The sequence below is a fragment of the Trachemys scripta genome, chromosome 3 (assembly GCF_013100865.1).
Source record: "Trachemys scripta elegans isolate TJP31775 chromosome 3, CAS_Tse_1.0, whole genome shotgun sequence".
Lineage (NCBI taxonomy): Eukaryota > Metazoa > Chordata > Testudines > Emydidae > Trachemys > Trachemys scripta.
Window position 1 is genome coordinate 158,702,759 of NC_048300.1, and position 25,828 is coordinate 158,728,586.

Consider the following 25,828-nt stretch of genomic DNA (forward strand, 5'->3'; position numbering starts at 1 on the left):
GTATGTCTATCTGAACATGTGCGTACACACACACACACATCCCATAACCAAATAATCACCCGATCTTACTTCTATAACTCTTGTCCTCTTTTTCTTTCCCCTCTTTTTGTTCATTTCCTTACTAAGTTTGAATGTAGACTGTAATCTCTTTAGAACTTATTTTCCCTACTTATTTCTCTAAAGCACCTAGCACATATTTGGATATTGAAAATCAATTCTTCATGAGACATTAAGTTTGAAGTCTATGCTTATGCACAGAGGAGTGTGTGAAGACACTTCTTGTAAGCAATCTGATAGAAGTGAGTTTTTAGGAAGCATTTAAATGGGGAGAGCTTAAATGCTAGGCAAATAGATTTTGAAAGGGGCAGCATGGAATAGCTGTGTCAGAAGGAAGAAAAGAGGATATCAATTATCATTAACAAAGCAGAAGTAATATGAAAAGAAACAAAGCTGGAGATGTATGTAGAAGCAGAGTGATATAAGACCTTGAAATTAAGCACAGAAAGTTGACATAATTGACCCGATCCTTGTAACCTTATTATCTCCTTTATTGCTACCTCTATTTTACTATTGATATTCTACAGGAAATGATTTAAGTTTTCATCCTCCAATTCCCAGTCCAAGGGTAGACTGCTGATCCTGTATGAGGCCCCATGGAAATCAGTGAGGCTCTATGAAGGCATAGCATGCACTAAATTGTAGGGTTAGAGCTTTCATTACCAACATTTGTTGCTTGACTTGTTTTATGTCAGTACATTTTTTAAAATTAAAAAAAAAATGATGAAGATATTTAAAACTAGGAATATTAATAGTAGTATGAAATCAATGTAAATAAAGGTGTCAGAGAAACTAAGCTTTAAAAGAAGCATTTTATTTGGTAAAAAATAATAAAAGTAATAAATTATTTCATGACAAATTTTGGTTTGCATTTGTACATATACAGTATATGCATGGCATTAACTACCATGTAATGTAAGTATTTCCACTGAGAAACCAGAGTTTACATAATGAATAACAGTGCAAAACTAAATCCAGATTAGAAACAGGCATATTAATCTGGCATGCCCAAAACCTAGCTTCATGGAATTCCCTGGTGCTTTCAAAACTTTTGTAAATTCTGTTTTCTCCTTTGCAATCAAGAATACCAATTCTGGATGCTTGTATATGTGTATAATATCCTGTCTATTTCCTTTGCATCATCTAGATTACACAAAGCAGAAGCAATAGCTACCATTTACATGGGGTTTGGAAGGGGCAATAAAATCCAGATCTGGCTACAGCTTGGCTGTGTGAAATCCAGACATTGCTCTAAGTAAATAAAAAAACATATATTTAGATTAACAATTGATTGGAATATGTGATTTGATGCCCAAGTAGTATTATGAGTCTTTAGACCATGATAAAGGAAAGCACTTAAGCACATGCTTAATTTTATACTTTAACTTTATGCTAGGACTAATTGAGTGCTTAAAGATAAGCACATGCTTAAATGCTTTGCTAGATTGGGTTCTAAAAGCTTGATACAAAGGCCATTAAAATCAGTGGGAAACAATCAGGTTTTTGAGCTCTTTGACTGCTAGGTGAGGCAAGAACAGGCATTGTAGAACAGACACTTAAATGCACTATGTTCACATGCAAATATTTGGTGTTTTACATCCAGTCTATACTTAAATCAGTAAAGAAAATAAAATGTTGGTAGTGGTATCCTGTCGGTATTTTAATTGCAGACTCGTACAGGAAGGTTTTTTCCTGGCCTATGTTACACTCTCTGTACTCTACTTGTAGAGAAAAAATGTCAGGTGAGCAGTCCATTCTCTCCCTCCCCACCACGCAATTTTCTCAACCATACCCATCTAGAGAGACAATTGGCAAACAAATGTATATTACGTGCATTTTACTGGAAATGTTTATATGTTCTTTCTCTTGACTTAGCAATCTGCCTTTGATAGAAGAAATAGTAATTTTCCAAAAATTGTAACAAACTATATCTCATGAGATTTACTACATGTATGTACACACACAGGGAACTGCAACTTTTAGCACCTGCCATGGTAGCCCCAAAAGGAAATATATGAACATTTTATGGTGGTATGCTGGAGAGCTGCCTAGGGCAGGAGAATGCAAATAAATGAGCTTCCATTGCTTACAAATCCTGACTTACAGGGCCATGAGCAGCTCTGCAGCTTGTATGTATTCCAGTGGAGTTCTCATAATTGGGACACCCTGCTGATCATAAAACATGTAATGTTAATAAAAAATGCTGCGGTCTAGAGAGTAACAGGAGTCCATACTGGGCAGCCCCCTAGAGTTATGAGGAGGCATTTCTCCGTACTGAACACTCCAGCGATGCCAGTTCAGCATGAAAAAGGCAAACTAACAGCATGTATTAGTGAAGCAATTCATATACTTTCTCAAATATCTCAGCTAAGAAGGAACTGAAAACTTTTGGTAGAGGGAAAGAGAAAGACCCAACATACAATTGAGACACAAGAGATCACCACTAACTGTAAATACCATTCCCACTATATAATAGTTATTGTTATTACGTATCATTTTGATTAAAACTGTTCTTTGGGAAATGTCCTGATCCTGCCTCATAGAAGTAACTGGCAATAACCATTGTGATTTTAATGGGAACAGGAGAGGGTTCTAGGTGAAATGCAGCATGCTATAGTTCAAGGACTCCCATCACAGCCATAGGTGGGGAGGAATAAGCAGGTTTCTGACGTAGCCGATGAACAAATCAGGCATGTTTAAAAAAAAAAAAAGAATTAAATAGCATATCCCTTCACTGGAATTTTTGAGGAGTGCTGTTGGGAGGGAGGTATAATCAACCACTGATTATACATTTTACTTTGGTCTATGAAATTTTAAAGATAATCTGCTGTCTTAACTGCATCTGGAAATTCAGAGTTCAGCTAGGTAGGGCCTATTATCTTTGGGTCACATCTCTTTTAGGTTTCAAATGGAATGATTTTATAGACCTCTAAGGGGGTAGGATAGAGGTCTATCTGATCATGACTGATGTGGCAAAAGTAAATAAGGAAGTGTTATTTACTCCTTCTCATAACACAAGAACCAGGGGGTCACCAAATGAAATTAATAGGCAGCAGATTTAAAACAAACAAAAGGAAGTATTTCTTCGCACAACTTACAGTCAACCTGTGGAACTCTTTTTCCAGAGGATGTTGTGAAGGCCAAGACTGTAACAGAGTTCGAAAAAGAAGTAGATAAATTCATAGAGGATAGGTCCAACAATGGCTACTAGCCAGGATGGGAAGAGATTGTGTCCCTAGCCTATGATTGTCAGAAGCTGGGAATGGGCGAGGGATGGATCACTATATGTTAGTATAAATCAGAAATAACTCAGTGGGGTTACAGGAGTGTAGAACACTTAGATACTATGGTGCCGTGGGCCATATTTGTTCCAAGTTATACAGATAAAGCTAAATTAAGTGAGATCATAATCAGGGCCTCTCTGTCAATCCAGTAATGTGAGATTAATTCAAGACAACTTTTTTTCCATAATATTAACAATCACTGCATGAAAATATGGTTGCTATTTAAAAAAGTTATTTGGATGGGAGTTGCTCTCCTCAACAGCACAATATTCTTATTCAAAATCCCTCCCACATTAAAATAAAGGAAATAACATACAGAAATCACTGGTGTGCTCATCTCAACAATCAGTTCAGGAATAGACATTAAAAATAAATGTTTGTGAATGAATTAACATTAAATATTAATCATCAGGGTCAGACTCTTCTCATATGAAATGTTGTTGTAGCCATGTTGGTCCAGGATATTAGAGAGACAAGGTTTCCCAGATCTAAAGAAGAGCTCTGTATAAGCTTGGTATATCACCAAGAGAAGTTGGTCCAACAAAATATATGCTTCACCAACCTTGTCTCTCTCATACTCTTCTTATATTTACTATGCACAGTAGTGGGGTCCTGATTATCTTACTGCTTGATACAAGTAACTCTTTATTGACTTCAGTGGGAATTACTCATGTCTTAGTTAAATAAAATGGTTGGGTCCTGATCCAATGTCCATTGAAGTCACTGGCAGAACACCTGAATTTTGCAAACAGATTATCTCAATTTGAGAAATCCTTAAATTAGCACTGACCGATTCAAATGAAAAGAGTTTGTGAATGTTTCCATACTTTAAAAAACGATTTGAATGCAAGCTGGTCAAGTGAACAGTGAGCATTCCTGTGCATGGTCCTTTGGTCCATATAGTAAATAGGAAGAAATTAGGAACAGGAGTTTATAAACAAGATAGGTGAAATCTTGGCTCCACTAATGTCAATGGGTATTTTACCACTGACTCCAAGAATTTCACCCAGTCTGTCTAAAAGGTCTTTTATTGCTTCCATTACTTTAGTCTTTGGAAATACCTCAAGTTTTGAGTGAAATAAGTGCCTACAACTTTTCTTAACTGGACTACTTAAGTTAGAATTGCAAATTCAATTGCTAACATTTAAAGCTAGGTACTATATGGGGAACTTACAAACTTGATTGAGAAATGGTAATCCACAGACTAATTTTCTTCCTTGATGCTCCAAATTTAAAAATACAGGAAAGCACATGTTTCTAAGGATGCAGTAGGGAATATTGGCATATATGATAAAAAGTTAACTGTACATTTGAGGATTAACTCCAATTGCAGCCTACTTTCAATAAATCTTGATGCATCAATAGTTTTTAAAATGTCACCCTACAGTTACAACCACTTCACATTGTAAACAAGTACACCACACCCTGGTGTGAGGGTCACTTTGAGGTTTGTGGTGATATGTAATTACATACAATATTCAGTACAATAAGTGAGATTCTCCATTTGTTACCCTCACAGTTCAATACAGTCTGTGTGGACAATCAGTAACATGGTAAAGTCTGTAAGAGGCTTTCAAAAATTAGTTTAAATGGCTAAGTAACATACAATTAATTAACATCTGCTTTTATTACTTTCAAGAGTACATAAACACTGAAAAGACACAGCAGACCACTTATCCCAGTATTATTCTATTTTTAAATGATAGGTTTTTGAAAAAAAATATTAGTTGGAGTTTAAAAAACCTCCTCCCTCTTTTTCACACTTATAAGATATTATTACATACTTTCTGAATGAGGGAAAGTATCTATCTCAAATTAATCTTACAGTATAAACATTATAAACATCTCATTTAAAACATCTTTTAGACACAGAACTTGTGTAATGACTGAAGTATAATAACTCTAGGTTTATTACATAAAAACATATACATCAATTCCAAAGTTCTAACCCCTTGTAAACTTTACAGGCCTGCCCATCCATCTAAGTCAGTTAAATACTTACAGTCCTGCTGCTGCCTTTGCTATTTTTCACACAGTCCTCAGACTATATAGGTGTTATTTGTTTTTGTATAGTAAGTTTCCAAACTTTTGCATAAATCCTCGAAGCTTGTTTTCATTTGGCTGTAATGGACGGTATACAGTCGAGTTGTAATGAGCCACCTGATTGCCCCTTGCATAGTTATTCTCTAAGGTTTTGCTTTTTGTTTCTGGGAGGTGTGTACTGCTCTTGGGTGTATTTCTTGCGGGCTGACCAGAGCTTTCCATCTTCAAGAATGGCTCAAAGCGACTATAAACACGTCTTTCACTCAAACGAGATCTTAATAACTCCTCTTTGTGCTTTGAGTTTCCAGGCTCGGATGTCATTGTGCTTACTCTTTGTGGAGGACTAGAAACAGATGCAGTTTCCTGGGTAGCATTAGTTATAGCTTCTTTCACCTCTTGGTACTGGATCTGTTCAGTATTAAATCTTGGAGTGGATGCATCTACTAGAGTTTCTAAGAACTTTTCAGGGGGGCATAAAGTAGGGCACTTTTTACTGCTTTCATCAAATGGAGGTTTTGGAGACTTTGGTGGCTTGGGAGACTTTGGTGGGCTCAAAGTGACATCCTCTTTACTTTTATGCAAGTTGCCTTGTGAATTGGATGAGGTGGTCCTCTTTTTTCTTGGAGAGGAATCAGCCTTTGTCTCAGATATTTTTGGCTTTTGATTCTCTTCGCCTTCAGAAACCAACGTGTCAGAACTGCTGCACATTCTATAAAACACAGGACCTTTGTTTTTTGACAAGTTTTCCTTCTTGTCTTGTGTGAGATTTAGCAATGACCTCAGTTTCTGGGATCCCTTTTTCAGGAAACTTGGTGAATTCTTATTTTCTTTCTTTAAAGTACATTCTTTGCTAGGTTCCTCTTTGCTATCTTCGGCTAGAGCAGCCACAGAGATGGCCTTTGTGGTAGTGGGACTCTTTGATTCTTCTTCAAGATTTTTCTCTTCATGTTCTATGTGGTTGGTCACACTGTGAAAGCTTTTAGAGTTTTTTATTGTGTCCTCGGGGGGCTTTAGATTTTCTGGCCGCTTAAGTCTCTGCCTAGTCAGTGTGCTGTAAACATAGCTGGACGCCTGTTTGTTGACACCATGATCCAAAGTGGACTTGGAGTTGTCAAATATAGGGAAACTTCGCCTTTTTAGTATATTTTCATTTTGGTGGTTCTTCCCATTTTCTGCCTGTCTGTTTACATAGAAGGCTGTGTACATGTAGATAGATGGGTCCTGAGTGGCATTTGGGTATAAAATAGGTTTTTTGTTTTCTGCAACCTGCATTCCAGACTTTTTTGGTTCATCTGAGTCAAGTGGGATGTTAGTGCTGACCTCTGCTGATTCTTTGTCGGTCACATTTTTCACAATCGGGATATGATTGGGCGTCCCTTTAGGTGTTTCGCTTCCCTCTGAACCAACGATAGTTGAATTTGAAGAACTTGTACAGCTGCTTACTTCCTGCTGTTCTGGCAAAGTTGGCTTAAAAGCTAATGATGACCTCAGGCGAGAATGAGAATAAAGGGCATGAGCTTTAATATTTTCTGCTGTGTCATAGCCCTCATACCTATCACCGACTGCTGATCCACTGCAATCTGCAGCAGAATCTGACTGATCATTTAAGTATGACTCAATTCGCCAGTTACGGAGAAATGATTTTGTAGTGTGTTCAAGGGTTGGCATCCTCTGCTGCAGATAGCGGATATGATTATCTGTTCCATTGAAAGACCTCCGTACAATTGAATTTCTTTCTGCAATATTTATCTTTGGCTGTGCAAACCGATCAGCAAAACTTTGTTGGGGTGCATTGCAATTGTTTGTATAGCCTCCCTTTAAAGAAGATACGATACTAAGGCTATCAGATGGCATCTTCCAAGTATTTGATACATTATTGGCCCGATTAATAGCTCGGTGTAGCAAAAAGTAAGGAGTCCTTTCTGGGTTTTCCCCAGCATAACTATGTCTCTTCCAATGCTCGTTTTGTTCACTGGGTTGATTCTGCCGAATTTTATTTTGCATGTTAAAACCTGGATGAAAGGGTAGTTTGTTGTAGGTTTGGTTTCTCAAACCATATGTATCTATTTCATTCACTGCATATCTTCCTCGACTTTTCAAGTAAATGGGATCTAGTTTGTGAATCTTGTCTTGCCTACCAAAAAGGTTTCGTTGGCTGGAAACCGAAGCTAAAGAAGACTGTGAATGCTGGCATATGCCATTCTCCCAGAGTATCCTCTGACTATTTACCCTACCTAATTCTGGGGCAAATGAACTAGGAACAGAGGAACGGGCATACAGTGTCCTAAACTCTTCATCAAAGGATTCAACCAGTTGTCCTGTGATAACTTGAACCATGCTGAGGTTGGTTTTTTCAAATGACCACATAAAGCTGAAAGCAGAACAAATTATAATTAGCAATACTCTAAAACTTTTGGACAAATGCATCATACCAGGTCTCATTATTATGAGGGCCTCCTCCCACTCTCTGATTTAGCAAGCATATTTTTTCATGCACAAATACTTATTCATGCAGTTAACTGTGAGCATGATTCATGGCACTTAGATATGGAGGGCCTGACCCAACTCCATTTGAATTCAGTGGGAGACTTACCATTGATTTCAGTGGGAGCTGGATTAGGCCCATAACATTCTAATTGTACTTACAAACACTTTACATTTCAATGTTTCCATCCACAAATTGGGTAGATAGGTGCACATGTGCAAATAATTTCACTAGCAATTAATAGTGTATGTAAAACTGTAGGTACAATTATTTGTAGCTGCAAAATTTGGGGGGAGGGATAGCTCAGTGGCTTGAGCATTGGCCTGCTAAACCCAGGGTTATGAGTTCAATCCTTGAGGGGGCCACTTAGGGATCTGGGGCAAAATCAGTACTTGGTCCTGCTAGTGAAGGCAGGGGGCTGGACTTGATGACCTTTCAAGGTCCCTTCCAGTTCTAGGAGATGGGATATCTCCATTAGTTTATTAAAAAAATAGTTTATTAAAATTAGCCCTGCAATTCAGAGGCCACATCTGAAAATTAGGCCCACAGTATGCATAAGTAATTTGTATTATTATATGAAAATAGTAAATTAGGAATATATGCAAAAGTCTTTCCACAGTTCTGAAGAAATACAAGCTTGTCTACACAAACATTTACTTTGCTGCAAGCTAGGATGTGAATCTACCCCATTCTAGCCTGCTGTGGATTAACTGTCTGTGTGCTCCCTGCTGCCATATATTAGTAGTTTGTTAACGTGCTTCAATGTAATCCAATTTCAAAGAGGACTAGATCAAAGCACATTAACAAACTTTTAATGCAATTCAGCTGCGTCTATGCAGACAGTTAGAATGGGGTAAATTCACACCCCCGCTTGCCACAACTAATTGTGTGTTGACAAGCACCATAAATCCTCAAAAATATGTACACTGGAATTGTTAACTAAATTAACTCCTCCAGTAGACCCCAAGAATTGGATAGTGAAATCTCTTCATAACATATATACATAATACTTTGATAATGGAAATTTAACTCTCCTGTAGTGTGTTCAGAATGGTTGAAGACGTACCAATCACAGCATTAATGGAGAAGGTAGCTTTACATCAGCAAAAAAAGCAAAAAAAAACCCACTACAAATGTTGTGTCACATGGATGCATTAATGCCATTGTGATTAACAAGTGTTACTCCTGGGGGAATTCTACATCACTGCGTTTGCACAGAATTCATGTCCCCCACAGATTTCTTTGCTTCCTTGCAGAAAAATGACTTCTGATGGGGGAGCAAAGGGAAGCCCCAAGAGTGGTCACACCCCCCTCCCTGGCATTGCAGGCAGGTTGGTTCATGCACATGGAACCGCCAGTAGAGATGTAAATCACTGCTGGGGGGAGGGGCTAGGCAGTTGTGCATGTGTGAGAGGGAGACACTCTGTCCCTCTCGCTCACTATTGCAGCATGCTCGGCGTGGAGGGGCAGGGTTTTGGCGTGTTTCTGAGGAGGTAGGTATGGGGCAGGCTCTGTCCCCTCAGGCAAAGCACAATGTAGCAGCCTGCCTGCTTAGTGAATTCCCCCTGGCGTATAAAACAGGTGTAAAAGGTTTAAGGCTCCTTTACATTGCCAGAGTTGTGTAAGGGACAGTACGGCCTTATAAATGCTTACGATGTTTTAGTGATTAGAACAGGTCTAAATTTTTTGACTGAAAAAATTTCCTATCAAAATGTGCTCCATGAACTGTTTGCTACTGATCTTTCTGGAGATGGTCAGTAGCCAATATAAATTGTGAGTTTAATTCCCCAGTCTCCACTTGCTGTTCAGTTGCCTATGATGTAATACTGAGCCTACGACTGCATTTATTTGTTGACTAATAACTAGAAATATAGGATCAAACCTAGTTACATTACTAGTAGGCAAGGTGGTTGGCGGATTTCCTCCAATGCTCCCCACTCCCATTCTCCATCCATTGTATTGTAGTTTAAACAAATTACCGAAATAATTTAAACCAGAGTGATTATATTGCATTATTTTGACAAATAAAATATGCAGAATTTTAAAATATTCTATGCAGAATTTTTGACACAGAATTTCCCCAGGAGTAAAGTGCCACACCGTGATGTCACTATTAAAACTACAAATTTTGTAGATTACATTTGTAACAGATATACATTTATTTTATGATCCCATTCTTCCTTGCATCAAAATAATGAAAGAAAACTGAAAGTGAAGGTATTAAGCAATATGTTACCATTTATTGGTCCTGATGATAGTAATAAGGATTGTTGAGTTAATTTGAATGTCTTACTTCTTTTATTTTATTTGTTCAGTTAGTTTTGTATTTTTCAGGAAAGAAATATGAAAATATAATAGAATTACATCAAAAAGTTAACGTAATGCATCATGTAAAACAGTTCTATTTCTCATTCATTTTCAATGAAGTTACTAAATGAGTGTACTGTACTTTTGAACATTAAAAAATTCTATAGTTTTAACTAATTTTTAGAAGACAAATTCAAATATGATAGTCCTAGCTACCATAATTCCTTGAAACTTTTTTTTTAATGGAAGCTTAATTTCAGCAGAAATGGATTTAGGCCCCAAAGTGTCTGGTCATGAAAACAGCAATTTTCTAAAATGCTTTTCTTTGAGACATAGTAATTTTCAAAGTCACATTCTCACAGACACTAATATTTCAAAGGTATTATCGGTGAAAGATGTCAAACCAGTCAGATTCCCTCTGCGTCCTCTTATACTTACTCACTTTTGAACCTGGCACTTCCCTCATCACCTTGCACACCTCACAACTGAATTTAGTTAGCTGAGTCTCACTAAGCATAGGGGGCCAGATTGTCAGCTGGTGTACACTGGCAGAACTCTATCAGACACCAGCTGAGGATCTAGCCCATAATCTCTATGTTGCTGCAAATAAATTTGAGAGCCCAAAAGAGAGAAGTGTTGCAAGAAAAGCAAATAAAAACGTCTAATAATGTGAAAGACAAAGTTGGCCATCCTCCTTTTAGCTTGCCACATTTTTATAGTCTTTTCTACCTCCTCAATATGTAAGTTATGGCAATTTTCACTCCCTTGCACATATTTGTATATTGTTAAGTAGATATAAGTTGGTCTAAGGGAAATCTAACCAAGTGTAAGAGAGTCTAACTTATCTTACCTTATACATTATCACCTCTGAATTTGGATCACAGTGTAGAACACAAAACAGGAAAGAACAAATTAACGATGCAAGTATCTGGAGGACTATTACAAATAGAAGTTTAACAGGAGAGCTTATGAAATATACCTTGGTGATCTTTTCTAAGGAGAATATTAAATAAGAATAATTAAATGGTATGGGACAAATACTGGGGTCTTTACTCTGGCCTGGTCTACACTACCGGGATAAGTCGACCTAAGCTATGTTACTCCAGCTGTGTGAATAATGTAGCTGGAGTCGACGTAACTTAGGTCGACTTACTGTGGTGTCTACACTCAGGGGAGGCTCTATGTTTTTTGCCGCCCCAAGCACAGCAATCAGGTGGCCTTCGGTGGCATGCCTGTGGGGGGTCCACTGGTCACGTGGATTTGGCAGCGTTTCTGCGGGTGATCTGCCGGTCCCTTGCCTTCGGTGTACCTGCCACCGAATTACTGCCGAAGCCGGGGAACCAGCGGACCTCCCGCAGGCACACCGCCGAAGGCTGCCTGACTGCCGCCCTCATGGTGACCGGCACGCTGCCCCCCGCAGCTTGCTGCCCCAGGCACAAGCTTGCTGCACTGGTGCCTGGAGCCGCCCCTTTCTACACTGCACTGTGTCGATGGAGATGCCCTTGCATCAACTTACCTCACTCTTTTCGTTCCAGTGGAATACCAGAGTCGACGGAAGAGCAACCTGCGGTCAATTTACCGGGTCATCACTAGTCCTGCTAAATAGACCCCCCCACTGCATCGATTGCAGCAGCGTTGATCCCCGGTAAGTGTAGACATGACCTCTGTTTTTACTGACTTCTTTGAACTGAAGCCAAATTGAGTCTGTTTGAGTCCTTATTCACTAAATACTGAATGAGGAGTTCAAAATTTGGCCCTACATTATGTTAGTTACCCAACAAAACTTCTAGGTCAGACTTATTAAATAATATACAATATAAATTATATCAAAGTTAACCATAGAGTATACTGACCATTTTCAGAAATAGCAAAATTACTTATCATGAAAGAGTCATATTCTGATTACCTTTAAGGAAACATTCTATTCACAGCTTTGTGTATTGAACTTACCTGTAAGTACCATACATGACTTTCTTACAGTCAACCAGAAGAAATTTCTGTTCCATTTTTCCATGGAATTTTGCCCCTGATTTGGAATAATAATCTTGTCCTTTTACTGTCCGCACCCTGATGTTCTGAAAAAGATTATAGAAGATGTTTAAAATGAACAAAATTAACGTTGCTGTTTATATTTAAGATCTCAGGGCCTGATACTGCACTTTTAAGTATCAGGGATGTAGGGAGTTGGAGGCTGAGAGAGAGAAAGAAAGAAAAACTGTTACCTACCTTTTGTAATGTTATTCTTCGAGATGTGTTGCTCATGTACATTCCATTCTAGGTGTGTATGCACCCCTGTGCACAGTCGGAGACTTTTGCCTTAGTGTTATCTGTAGGGTCGGCTATGGCGCCCCCTTAGTGTTGCGCTCATGCATCAGTATACCGCCGAACATGCGCCCCCTCAGTTTCTTCTTGCTGGCAACTCCAACAAAGGGCCAGGAGGGCGGGTAATGGAATGGACATGAGCAACACATCTCGACGAACAAGTTACGAAAAGGTGGGTAACCACTTTTAATTCTTCGAGTGCTTGCTCATGTCGATTCCATTCTAGGTGACTCACAAGCAATATCCTCGGAGGTGGGCTTGGAGTTCATGGTCTTGTGTCTTGCCACACTGCTCTACCGAAACTAGCATCATCCCGCGCCTGCTGGATAATGGGACGTGAACGTGTGGATGGATTACCTGGTGGCTACCTTACAGATGTCCTGGATAGGTACCTGGTCTAGAAAAGCTGACAAAGAGGCTTGCGCTCTGGTTTAGTGGGTGTTCATGATCACCATCATATCAGCAGTGAATGCAGGGAGTGATACAAGAAGAAATTTTTTGAGCAGACACGGGACGACCTTTCATCCTGTTGGCCACCATGACGAACAATTGCGTCAAATTGCGGAATGCCTTGGTCCTTTCAATGTAGAAGGCTAGCACCCTCCTGATGTCTAGGGAATGCAACCTATGTTCCTTCTCCTCCTCGTTATGCGGCTTTGGGGAAAAAACAGGTAAGTAAATGTCCTGGCCCGTATGAAACTGCGAGACCACCTTGGGCAGGAAAGCCGGGTGCCGCTGCAGCTAGACCTTGTCTTTGTAAAAGACTGTATAGGGCGGTTCCGAGGTAAGCGCCCTAATCTCAGAGACCCAGCGGGCAGATGTCATTGCAACCAAGAATGCGACCTTCCAGGAAAGGAGAAAGAGAGAGAAGGAAGCCAGAGGCTCGAAGGGAGGGAGGGGGGTCCCGTGAGCTGCGACAGCACAAGATTCAGGTCCCACGGAGGGATGGGGTCCCTGATGTGCGGGTAGAGGCGCTCGAGGCCCTTGAGGAACCTGGCAATCATGTCCTGGGCAAAAAACAACCTACCATCAAGTGGCGGATGGAAGGCTAATATAGCAGACAAGTGGACCTTGATAGTTGAAAGGGACAGGCGTTGGAGCTTGAGATGCAAAAGGTAGTCCAGGATTAACTGCAGTGAGGCCCGCTCGGGCCGAATGCATTTATTTGAGATCCAACAAGCGAACCGCTTCCATTTGGCCAGATAGGTTGCCCTGCTGGAGGGCTTTCTGCTGCCCAACAGGACCTGTTGGACACCAACCAAGCACTCCTGTTCCTCTACATTTAACCATGCAGCAGCCAAACTGTCAGGTGCAGCACCGCCAGGTCTGGATGCAGAAAACTGCTGTGGTTTTGTGTGCAGATCCAACCAGAGCAGTAGCCATAATGGAGCAACCATCAAGAAGTCCAGCAGCATACTGAACCAGTGTTGGTGCGGACACGCCGGCGCTGTGAGGATCACTTTCTTCCTGTCCTGCTTGAACTTCACGAGGACTCTGTGGATCAATGGAACTGGGAGGAAGGCATACATTAGAGCCCCCGGCCACAGAAGCAGGAAAGTGTCCAACAGGAAGCCTCTGTCGAACCTCTGAAAGGAGCAGAAAATGTGGCATTTCTTGTTCTGCCTAGATGTGAACAGGTTCACCAGTGGAGTAGCCCACCTCTGGATGGAAAGACCACTCATGGCGAAACGAGAAGGTCCTGCTGAGGTGATCTGCCAAGAGATTCCTGGCCCCGGGGAGGTGTGCGGCTACGAGATGGATATTGTGTTGTACACAGAATTCCCATAGCCTGAAGGCTTCCTGGAAAAGGGTAGATGACCTAGTTCTGCCTTGCTTGTTGATATAGAACAGAGCCACTGTATTGTCCATCAGGACCTGGACCACCTTGCTATTTAGGTGAGGTAGGAAGGTGTGGCAGGTCAAGCAGACCGCTCTGAGCTTCCTGACATTGACGTGTAGGGAATGATTGAGACAGAACCAATGACCTTGCATGCTGAGATTGCCAAGGTGGACTCCCCATCCCAGGTCTGAAGCATCGGAGACAAGGGTAACCAATGGCAGGAGGGATGGTGGAGGGGGCTGCGAATGGAACTTCTTCCAACACCAATGCAGGATTTTGCCACCGTGCGAGTGATGACAGGATGCCGTCCAGGCTCTTGACCACACGGCCTATGTTGTGTCTGTTGGGGACGAAGATAGATGCCAGCCATGCCTATAGTGGCCTGAGGTGGAGCATGCCGGATCATGTAAGTACAGGCTGCCATATGGCCCAACAGCCTCAGGTACATATGAGCGGTGGTAAGAGGGTGGGTTGCACGCACAAGATCAGGTCTGCCATGGCCCAGAACCGGGTCTCAGGAAGGAAGGTCCTGGTCCGAGTAGAGTCGAAGACTGCTCTGATGAACTCTGTGCGCTGCACTGGAACTAAGGTTTACTTTTTCTCATTTATTAACAGTCCCAGGTCACGACAGGTTAGCAAACCAGGTTGAAATGACTCTGAACCTGATCCCGGTATCGGCCCTTTATTAAGCAGTCGTCGAGATACGGATACATTTGCACACCTCGGCACCTCAGGTAAGCAGACACTGGCCACTTTGTAAATACTCTTGGGGCCGACGAGAGACTGAAGGGCCGTGAATTGAAAATGGCAGTGGCCCAACACAAAACAGAGGCAACGCCTGTGCCCCAGGAAAATGGAAATATATGTCCTTTAAGTCGAGGGTGGCGTACCAGTCTCCCAGATCCAGGGAGGGAATAATGGAGGCCAGAGAGACCATGTGAAACTTCAACTTCTTGAGATACTTGGGTCCGAGGCCCCCTTTTGCTTTTGGGATTAGGAAATAGCGGGAGTAGAACCCTTTCCCTTTCATGTCTGGAGGGACCTCCTCCAGAGCCCCCAGGCACAGAGGTTCTCAACCTCGTGAATGAGTAGTTGCTCATGAGAAGGGTCCCTGAAGAGGGATGAGGAAGGGGGGTGGAAAGGAGGGTTGGCCAGGTGTAGCTTGAAGATATTATATAGAGCACCCAATGGTCCAAGGTCAGCCGCAACCACACCAACAGGAAGGGGGGTGGATTCTGGGAAGTGACTGGGGTGCTGTCTTTGGGTGCATCCTCAAAACACCTGCTTCTGGCTTCCTTGGCCTCTGGAAGAACCAGGCTGGATAGAGGAATGGGAAGACAAAGGGTGCCACAGCTTAAACCCTTTGTCTCTTCTTTCTTCCTGTAGGGGGACACCCCAGGATGTCGACGGAGGTGGAGGAGGTGGGGGATGGAATGCCTTTCTAGTCTGCAGAGGGGTGTGTAGGCGCAAGGAATGGAGGTTGGCAGAGGAGTCTTTAAGGCCATGGAGTCATGCATCAGTCATCTCCAAGAAGAGCCCTGCTGCCTCAAACAGGAAGTCCTGAAGGGTAGACTGCATCTCTTGAGACAGCCCGGAGAATTGCAACCAGGAGCTCGGCGTCATGACCACCACAGAGGCGATTACCTTGACTGCCGAGTCCATAACATGCCAGGCCATCTGGAGGGGGCCTCTCACCACCACTTTGCTCTCATCCACCAAGGTGGCAAACTCCTGGGCTCGGTCCTGTGGAAGGCCCTCCTTGAACATGATGATGGAGTCCCACAGGTTGAAGTTGTACCTACCTAGCAGGGCCTGATGGTTCGACATCTGAAATTGCAGGCTGGCTGTTGAATAAATTTTCCTGCCAAACAAGTCCAGCCTCTTGGTGTCTTCATTTTTCAGTGTGCCACTTGCCTGGCCCTGCCTATCCCTCTCATTGACGGCAGACACGGCCAAGGACCCCACTGGAGGTTGGGTATACAGGTATTCAAATCCCTTTGCCGGTACATAGTACTTCTTTTCCGTGTGCTTGGAGGTAGGTGGAATGGAAGAGGGGGTCTGCCACAAAGATTTAACAAAGATTTAGGACCCCTGGGTGGATGGGTAATGTGACCTGGGCCGGGATGAAGGAGCGTATGACTTTTTAAAGAGGTCGTTGAACTCTTCTGCTAGCTTCTCGACCTCCAAGTTCAGGTTGGCAGCCACACTTTTGAGCAGGGCCTGGTGCTCCTTGAGGTTGTCAGGGGGGGTTGCTCATTTGCTCTTGAGTTCAAGGACGAAAGGTTTTGCAGATCCTGCACTTGTCCTTCCTGTGGAACTCCCCCAAATACTTCAAACAGCTCTCCTGAGGGTCACTAATGGGCATTGGCCGGCTGCATGATGAGCATGGCTTATCGCCTGGGGAACGGGGCATGGCCTGCTCCAAGGCGAAGTCCCAGCCGGGACTCTAACTCAAACTACTACTCGAAAACTAAGCTTAATAGTCTAACTACGTACCTATCAATTAAATACAAAGGAGACAGAAGAATGGACTATAAGAACCACTAACGCTCTTGCGCTGCAAGACAAGGCACTCTAACCAACAGTCACGGTTGGTAAGGAACTGAGAGGGCGTAGGGTCGGCGGCGCTAATATACTGATGCATGAGCACGGTATTCAAGGGGGCCCAGCAGCCAACTCTCTGAATATTGCTAAGACAAAGATCTCCAACGACTGTGCACGTGGGCGCGCATATACCTAGAATAGAATCGACATGAGCAAGCACTTGACGAAGAAAGATTATTACTGCACAGGGAAACCCTGTGCATGATAGATAGTAACTTCTGATCTAACCTGGGAGCCCCTTTTAGGCTTAAAAGTTTCACTGTACCTTTGTATCTCTGACTCTGGCAAGGGACAATATAAACTCCCCTTTTGTAGCTGGCTTTTACCCTGGAAGCTTCTTGTAAACAAGGTGCCTGCTGAGAATCTATGTGATACAGGGTGCTTTAGGTAGCCATGAAAAAACACCAAGAAAGGGAATGAGCAGAGGGTTAAATATATATTCTTGTTGTGCAGAGCTTATTTATTTTCTTCTATCAGATTTCCCTATGGTTTGTGGTGTTATAAACTATTTATTACTATTTAAAATAAATGAAACACTAACAGGGTAACTTGAAAGGTGCTAGAATAGAAATGAAACCAATGAGTTATTGTATATACATACCTACACAGAATTTGCACATTTACAGCAGTATCTTCATTATTATTACATATGGTCAATATATGAAATAGTGGAATATAACATTTTTGAACAAGGATCAATAGCTTGCCCAATCCTAACTATTCATAAATAAATAATGGGCTAAATTCTGCCCTGACTTATACCATATGATTAAATGCACAGGTTGGCAATCAGGGCAGAATTTAGCTCTGTAAAAATGTAATTTGAGGGAGGATGTAGGAGAACCATTAGGTCAAGGCATTGTCTACATCAGTGGTTCTCAAACTTTTGTACTGGTGACCCCTTTCACATAGCAACCCTCTGAGTGCAACCCCCCCTTATAAATTAAAAACACTTTTAAATATATTTAACACCATTATAAATGCTGGAGGCAAAGCGGGGTTTGGGGTGGAGGCTAACAGTTCGCAACCCCAATGGTAATAACCATGCAACCCCCTGAGGGGTCTCGACCCCTAGTTTGAGAACCCCTGGTCTACACTCTACAGAGTGAGAGGAATCAAAATAAACATTTCACTTTAAAAACAAACCCTACAGCATTTGTTTCCCTAAGTTCCCACTAAATTGACAATATTTTAAACCTTAAATTTGCCAAAATCTTTTACCCGGTTAAGTGCTCCCTTAGACAAAATATATTTAGCTAAACCATGCAAATTATATTATATTATGACTATAGAAGGTGTAATGGCCTATTGTAATTCACTGAAGAATATTTCTAGGGAAAGAGAAATTCAGTAAAAGTTTTAGAAAAACTCCCTAAAGTAAAAGATGAATAGCAAATAATGGGTGGTTTGAAGAGTCCTATACATTTTACTCTTGATTTTTTTTAAACCATCTCAAAAGATCAGACAGTTCAAAGAACCTAATGCCATCTGGAACCATATCCAGATCCAGAGACAACTGCCAGTGGCCAAGGGTCTGCTGCTGCTGCTGCTGGCAAGTTATACCATACCATGGCTCATTAGCTTGAGTGATGTTGTATGATTAAAATATGACTATGTATATCATTGTTGCTACCACTGTTATACAATTGCAATAAATGTTATGGAAAATATGTCATGTAATGTATCAAAAGTTACAATCTATCAAATGATTATCCTGTTTATATGCATGTTTCATTTTGTATCTGAAATTAGGAATATTTACTGTATACTTGTATTTCAAATGTGTTTGCTGCTTGGGTAACACTCAGAAGGTAGTTTGCATCCAGTCTAGTCAGCACATTGTGAATGGACTATTCAAGTTGATGGCCCATTAGAGGTCACTTAGCTTGCACAATCGATGATGGAAGAAGCCTGTCCCTGCCCGAAAGGCCTTCCTGGAGATGTTTTAACCAAAGTATGGATAATGGCTGCTCCTATGAGTCATCAAATCATGCATGGGCATGTGACTAGCTCATGTGACCCTGGACTCCATCATGTGCTGTAATTTCCCACAAACTAAGACAGAGTAATCCCTCCACATGGGAGAAGGTAAAAAAAACCCTGAAAGTATCTCCATTTTGCCTCTTTCCTGCTCTGATTTCTGGACTATGGACTTAACACTAACAGTAGCATAACAACCAATGGACTGAGGACGGTCCAATCTTTTGGAAGTTACCAGAGACTTAAAAAGCCAGAAGTTTATTCCATCACTGCTTCAAATCTGATACAAGGACTTTACAATGAGTGCATGTATTTGTTTTCCTTGATCATTATAACTCTCTCCTCTTTCTTTTCTCTTATAAATAAACCTAAATACTAAAGGATTGGCAACAGCTTGATTATTGGATAAGATCTGAGATATATATTGACCTGGCTGTGTGGCTGATCTCTTGGTATTAGAAGAACCCTTTGTTTGATTAAATTGGTTTTAAATAACCACTCATCATTAATTCTAGAGTTTGGGTGGTGAAACAAGGGCTGGGATACCTAAAGAGACTGCATTTCTGACTTCTTGTTAACCAGTGCGATGAGACATAAGTTTACTTTTGTTACTGGCTTGGTATATCTTATGGAAGAATAACAACCCTCACAATCCCTTAAGCGTTTACAATATAATCTAGTTAATCTGCACTTTGATAAACTGACAGTTGTCATTGAAAGTTGCTGTCCAGTGAAGTAAACAAAAAGTGAAGTTTTGCTTTTGCTGTGATAGGACCAGTGCAGGTGACAACACAGTCCCTGTGAAACAAGAGTCCTATATTGTCACATTGCGTTGGACCTGAAATTTCAAAGACTCTAAGAAAAAGGGCTACTATAATTACTGTTTTCCCAGCTGCTCATTGTGGTGCTGCTACTGCCCAGGGGGAGGGGCCAACCTCCTTGGAACTCTGATCACTGCTTTCTGCACCTACAGTTCTAACCTTTACACCAGAGAACCAACTCACTGCTTGTAAAGCATGGAGAGAAAGTGGTAGCAGCTTTGCATGGAGTAAGGAAGTTATTAGAAAGGTTTTCTCCAATGCTTTGCTGTTGCCCTCTTCGAGATCAGCTCTGAGAACAGCTGCTTCCATCTCCTCTGCATTCCCCATGGAATGGAGCTCAACAGCAGGGCTTTATTGTAAACTCATCTTTGATAGGTTTTCAAGGTTCTTTTTGGCCAAACTTTCAAACCTGGGTGCTTAGAATTAGACAAAGATGACTAACATTTTTTATCTTGGTGACAGAAATCAATAAGAGCTGTGGGTGCTCAGCACATCTGAAAATCAGGCCACTACTGACATAGGCACCAAAGCATGGATTTAGTGCCTAACTATAGGCACCGAAGACTTTTTGTGAGTTATTTAGACTCTGAGGGCTTGTCTTCTCTACCCCACTAAATCAGCGCTGTTGCCATCAATGCAGTTGCGCCGATTTAGTGCGTCTGGTGAAGACACATGATGTCGATGGCAGAGCACTCTCCTGTCGACGTAATTACACCACCTCAATGAGATGCGGAAGCTATGTCAGTGGGAGAGCATCTCTCACTGACATAGCACGGTGTAGACTTTAAGTTGATGCAACTTACGTCACTTGGGGGGGGGATTTTTTCCCCCCACATCCATGAGCAACATAACTTATATCATCTTAAATGGTAGCATAGACAAGGCCTGATAAATATTTGCCTTCATTGCAGTCGATATAGGTGAGCTTTCACCTCTCAAGGATAGAACCGATTTTGAAGAGAGGAAAAAAAAGCCTACCCACTCCAAGATCCGAACTTTGTCTTTTAACAGTTGGACCTTTTCCACACCACAGAAGCATTTGATGATAGCTCTACAAACAGGTGGCCTTTATTTTTTAAACCAAACATTTTCTTCCCCTTTAAACTATTTTCACAAACCTCTCCCAGGTGAAAAGTACTGCCAAATTCATACTTTTCTTTTCAGTACAGGAATTCTGTGTCTTTCTAGAAGAGGCATCAATTTCTCTGTTAGACACTATCAATTTCCAAACAAAATTGCACCATATAACTTTAATGGATGTCAAATTATACCCTAGATTCATACTGTAAGATTAATCTCTTTTGGTTATTTTCTAATGGTCTAACCCTCTTATTTAGGGTAAAATTTTCTTTAAATAAGGCCATTGCAAAAAATGTACATTGGTGTTTTGAGACAATCTTTTATTTAGTACTCACTGTGCACTGTGACCTAGAGCATAAATGTCCACTTTTACCAGTAGATCACTAACTGGAACGCCTTTCCCGCCACTAATGAAAATAGATTTAGTCAGGGCATTCTTGCATCATTAATTTGCTGGTGAAATGTGGTGTAGTAGATGAAGTAGGAAGACATGAATACACTAACTCTTCCGATAAAAGCAGCACTGAGCTAAGGTATGGTCCATTGCCAGAGGTGTCTTTGCCGTCTCACGTTTGTTTTTCTTCTGTTTTAATTTTTTATTGTCTGCAGTGTTGTTGTAGCCATGTTGTTCCCAGGACATTAGACAGACAAGGTGAGTGAGGTAATATCTTTTACTGGACCAACTTCTATTGGTAAAAAAGACAAGCTTTCAAGCTACAAAATGCTTGAAATAATAAATAAATTATTGTCAGACTATCATGCTTTTCAATCAAGACAACGCAACTGGGCTAAAAAGAATACTTTGACTTGCAGAAAGGAAGCCATGGTTGGGAAACTAGAAAAAAAGTCTCTTGGCAGCCAGGAAAGCACTCTAGGAGAGTTTGTTTGGTAACAGTGAATTGACAGTGCATTTCCCTTTTTCTTTTATCCTGGTTCCTATTAACTCATCCTCTCCTTTCATTGCTCCATGTCTGATCTCTTCCTCCTTAATGAAAAAATTAAACTAATAAAATAATGGAACTATAAAGATAAATGCCAGTCACCACCCTGACTAGTTTAACTGTACAGTGTATCCCTTTTATCCATCCTTCACCTGGGTATTTTTCATCTATTTTAGACTGATTTTCTGGCCAGAAACCATGTCTTTCTATATTTCTATAAGTCCCCAAAATATTTTGAGTAATACTGTCATATAAATGTTAATAAATAAGTAAATAAGCTACAACTTTAGTTCTTAGATATGACTGCACAACTCTTAGTTCAACAGAAGCTGTGTGAACCTATGTGGGAGAACAGTAGCAAGTCTCCAATGTGATAGAAAAATATAATGGAAATATTTTTCCAAAGCATTTCATTTCAGCAGATTATGTTTTTGGGGCCTGTTTTCATCAGTGTCCAATTACTCATCCTGTATTTGCTGTCAACAGTGTCTAGAAAGAATAAAATGGATGTCGAATATTTTACCTAAATACATTTTTTTAAAGAAAAAAAGTTTCAAACATTTTTTCATTAGCAATCATATTATTTATTATGATGGATCTTTTGTATTATCAAGATATGTGATTTGTGCAATGGATTTTGAATTAGTTTCTGTTCTGCTGTTAGGGCCTCATCCAATGCCCATTGAAGGCAACTGAGATACTCCTAATGACTTCACTGGACAATGGATCAGATCCTTAATTCTCAGTTCTTTGCGTAGATGTAATCCCCGGTGAAGTTAATGAGAGCTATGCATGCCTATCTGATGGCAAAGGTAGTCCTATATTATGGAAGCACAGGAAAGCTTCTGTTGAAATACAGCATTGGCAAAATGTAATGGATCTGATTCAGCTCTCAAGTTCACATATGCAACTCTCATTGTGAGCCTAGGTGTTTGCATCTTAGGGCAGAATTTGCCCAAAGGAAATAAAGATAATTCTTTATCATACTGTATTATAGAAATGTCATTATTTCCTCATCCTTCCATTTCAGTGAATATGTAAAGGGTGTATCAGGAGATAAATACTTCCTGACAAATTTGTTTTCTCAGCATGCAGCAGCAAGTCTGTTTCTTGTTTCTCACATGAGAAGTAGATACAAGTGTTTGCAAACTACAAAGTCTGTCACATACCCCACCTATTATTTCATAAAACATGATGATCTGACATCAGCTGAACAAGTCGGATCACTTCTCAGGTATTATAAAACATGTTCAAGCTCTTATGTTTGTTCATTATTTTACAATCAGAAGTCAGTACTCAAATTAAAAAAGGGCAGCACAGTGGTACTTAGATGCAGTTTTCTTAGGTACCCTAGTTCAAATCTACTAATTCATCTTGTTACTGCAGCACCTGTCAATCAACCAGAAACAAAGAGGGCTAACACTTGCTTCTAATAAGTTTTGAAAATAATTTGCCTCTACAGTTTTCATTAGGTAGATGGCGCTTATCATCTGGAAAAAAAAAAAAAAACACCAGAGGATTTTTTGATGACTCTTTTCTCCTCCTTCCCTACACAAAAGAATTGGGGATCTGAAACAAAAAGTTGGAGAGGTTTAAACAGATGGGTGGGGAAATTATTGAAACAACTTGTGTGGGGAGGAAGAGAAAAAATAATGCAGGAGATAGGGGGAAAGATAGAGAAGAGAGGTTTAAGATAAACTTATGAAATCTAAAGCAGAGAGAGAGAGAGAGAAGTACAGAGTGTTTAAACTGTATTTGAGTTTCTTTTGGCTGCCAATCAACTAATGATAATACTTTCAAATAGCTTCTAATAAACGCACCCTCCTAAAATTTTTAAATCTTTCCCCATTTGAAAAAAAAAGTTGCAGAAAAAGTGTTAAATTAAATATCTGACTTGTACATTCTTCCAGATGCAGATTACCACAATAATCTTTTCTACAACACAGTCTATCACTATTCTTGGTTATGACTGTCAAGAAAAGCAGATGAACAAGTACTGACATGAAGTCAGAATATAGCTGAGTGCAGATTTCTGCATGGCTATTAAATGCAGTTTTAAGAACTTTGTTTCTCCATAAATAGACAAATGAATGGGAAACATCATAATTCAAAACATAGGGCCTGTTTCACCACTGCATTACTCCAGTTTTTATACCCAGTTTAACTTCATTTATTTCAGTGGAGTGAAGAAGAGTCAGAAGAGGCTTAGAGTGGGGCAAAGGCTACCTCTGCAGCCCTAGTCCCTTTTTTACACAATGCCTGTTTTTAGGAATATGAACACAGACTCTACCATGCTCCTGTAGTGTTGAGCCAAGCCATGTGGGAGAGCTTGCAACCATTTTTTTCCACCAGAGGAAGTGGCTTAAAGATACTGGTCACAAGCTCCTTTCATATGAATGCCATTATGAAAGGTTTCTATTACTTTTTTTTTAAGCTAACTAGAACACTACATATGTTGCCGAAGACTTTTTTCAAAAATTAACCATTACCTTGCTAAATGTCTTTAATTAAGTTAGTTTTATGCATTAATTTTCAAACACAGTCTTAAATTCAGTTATGTACATTTGGGTATCTATTGCAAAAGCAAATTTGAATACTTCCTATAGAACATTAAGTTTTAGAAGTAACTACAACTGCTCATTCCTCAAAAGAAATTAATCCAAGATGACTGCTGTGATATCACAGTTCCTCCAGGACTCTTAAAATGTCTGCATTAACTCCTTGATGGTATAACACTGTAAATAGTCTCGTCACAGTCGAGAACATAAAAAACTACACACTTGGTATATTTACACAGAACTGCATATGAATAAGTGCTAAAGTTCAATGAAGGAAACTACTTATAGTATCTCAGAGGAAATGTGGAGAGCTATCATTGAGCAGCTTCAATATTTTTTAGTGTTATCCTTGGCACAACAGACCTAGAAGAACATCCCACATATTTGTGTTAGATCAATAGAAGTACACTGTATTGGACTGTGCTCCCAATGGTACACTAAGGACTTACAGCATGACTTCTGGAGTATTTAGATTCTATCCCTCTACATATTATCTTTCTTACCGGAGAAAGGCACATATTTCATAAATAAAAGTGCATCTAATCATACTGAATATTCACAAGGACAAATACATGGTAAAGCAGTTCATAGGAAAATGATGAAAAAATGGAATCCTGTGCCTTTTGATATAATTTTAACATCAAATCTCTTTAAAAAAAAAAACAGTGATTTTCTTTCAAGAAAGCCCATATTTTGTTTTCCTAAACAATTTATATTTTCTTTATGCTTACATTTTGCAGGATGATTTTACAAACATAAAAACAAATTGATTAAGTCCTCCCAGAATATAATATTCTTAAAATAATAATAGTACTCAGAAAAAATATGTAGTTTTATAGAATGTACTGCATGTATTTATTTAGCAAAGTCCTGAAAAAGACAAACATTTTTTGAAGGTAACAAAAATAGGGTAAGGTTGTGCTTTGAGCCTATTGATAGCAATTAATTTTTCATAGAATAAATTACATAAAATAAATTAACATTAGATATTTACTTCCTAAAAAAATAATATCCTTGAAGAGCACTACAGAAGAGCTAGGTATTGTAGTAAACATGTATTTTATTGTAAAACACGAAGCCTTACCCTGAATCTCTGAACTTGAAAGCCCTGTTTTTCTGTCATTTTAAGAAAGTGGCTGAAGTTGAACTCATCAAGCAGAATATACACAGCAATCCCTCTGGTAGATGCCTCTACAATTTCTCTGAAAATATCCACATCTGTAAACATATCCATAATTATGGCAATGACCTGTTTTAAAAAAAAAGAAGAGAAACTACTATAATAATTTAACGTATAAATAGTATTTCTTCATGAACTCAAAAATATATAATATTTTGCATAGTGCATCTAATGAATTAGTACTCTCTACATGCCAAAAAGCTCTAAGGTTGTTTTTTTTTCCATCCAGGATAGTTAACATGGTGCAATTTTTAAGATATTTTGATCCTATCTTTAAGGAAGTACAGTACGGGCTATATGCTTACGTTTTCATTAGGCAGGTGACC

The 25,828-nt window shown here is 40.1% G+C and overlaps 1 protein-coding gene across 1 annotated transcript in view; it reads right to left on the reverse strand.

The window, feature by feature from the left end:
* Positions 1–3,872: 3,872 nt before the first annotated feature.
* The window catches only part of FAM83B (family with sequence similarity 83 member B), a 54,784-nt gene continuing 32,828 nt past the window's right edge, over positions 3,873–25,828 (reverse strand). The window contains exons 2-4 of the mRNA XM_034766306.1: positions 25,407–25,571; positions 12,127–12,251; positions 3,873–7,755 (exon numbers count right to left, since the gene is read on the reverse strand). Coding sequence (XP_034622197.1) covers positions 5,397–7,755; positions 12,127–12,251; positions 25,407–25,571 — 2,649 coding nt within the window. The 3' untranslated portion in view covers positions 3,873–5,396. The remainder of the gene's footprint in view (positions 7,756–12,126; positions 12,252–25,406; positions 25,572–25,828) is intronic.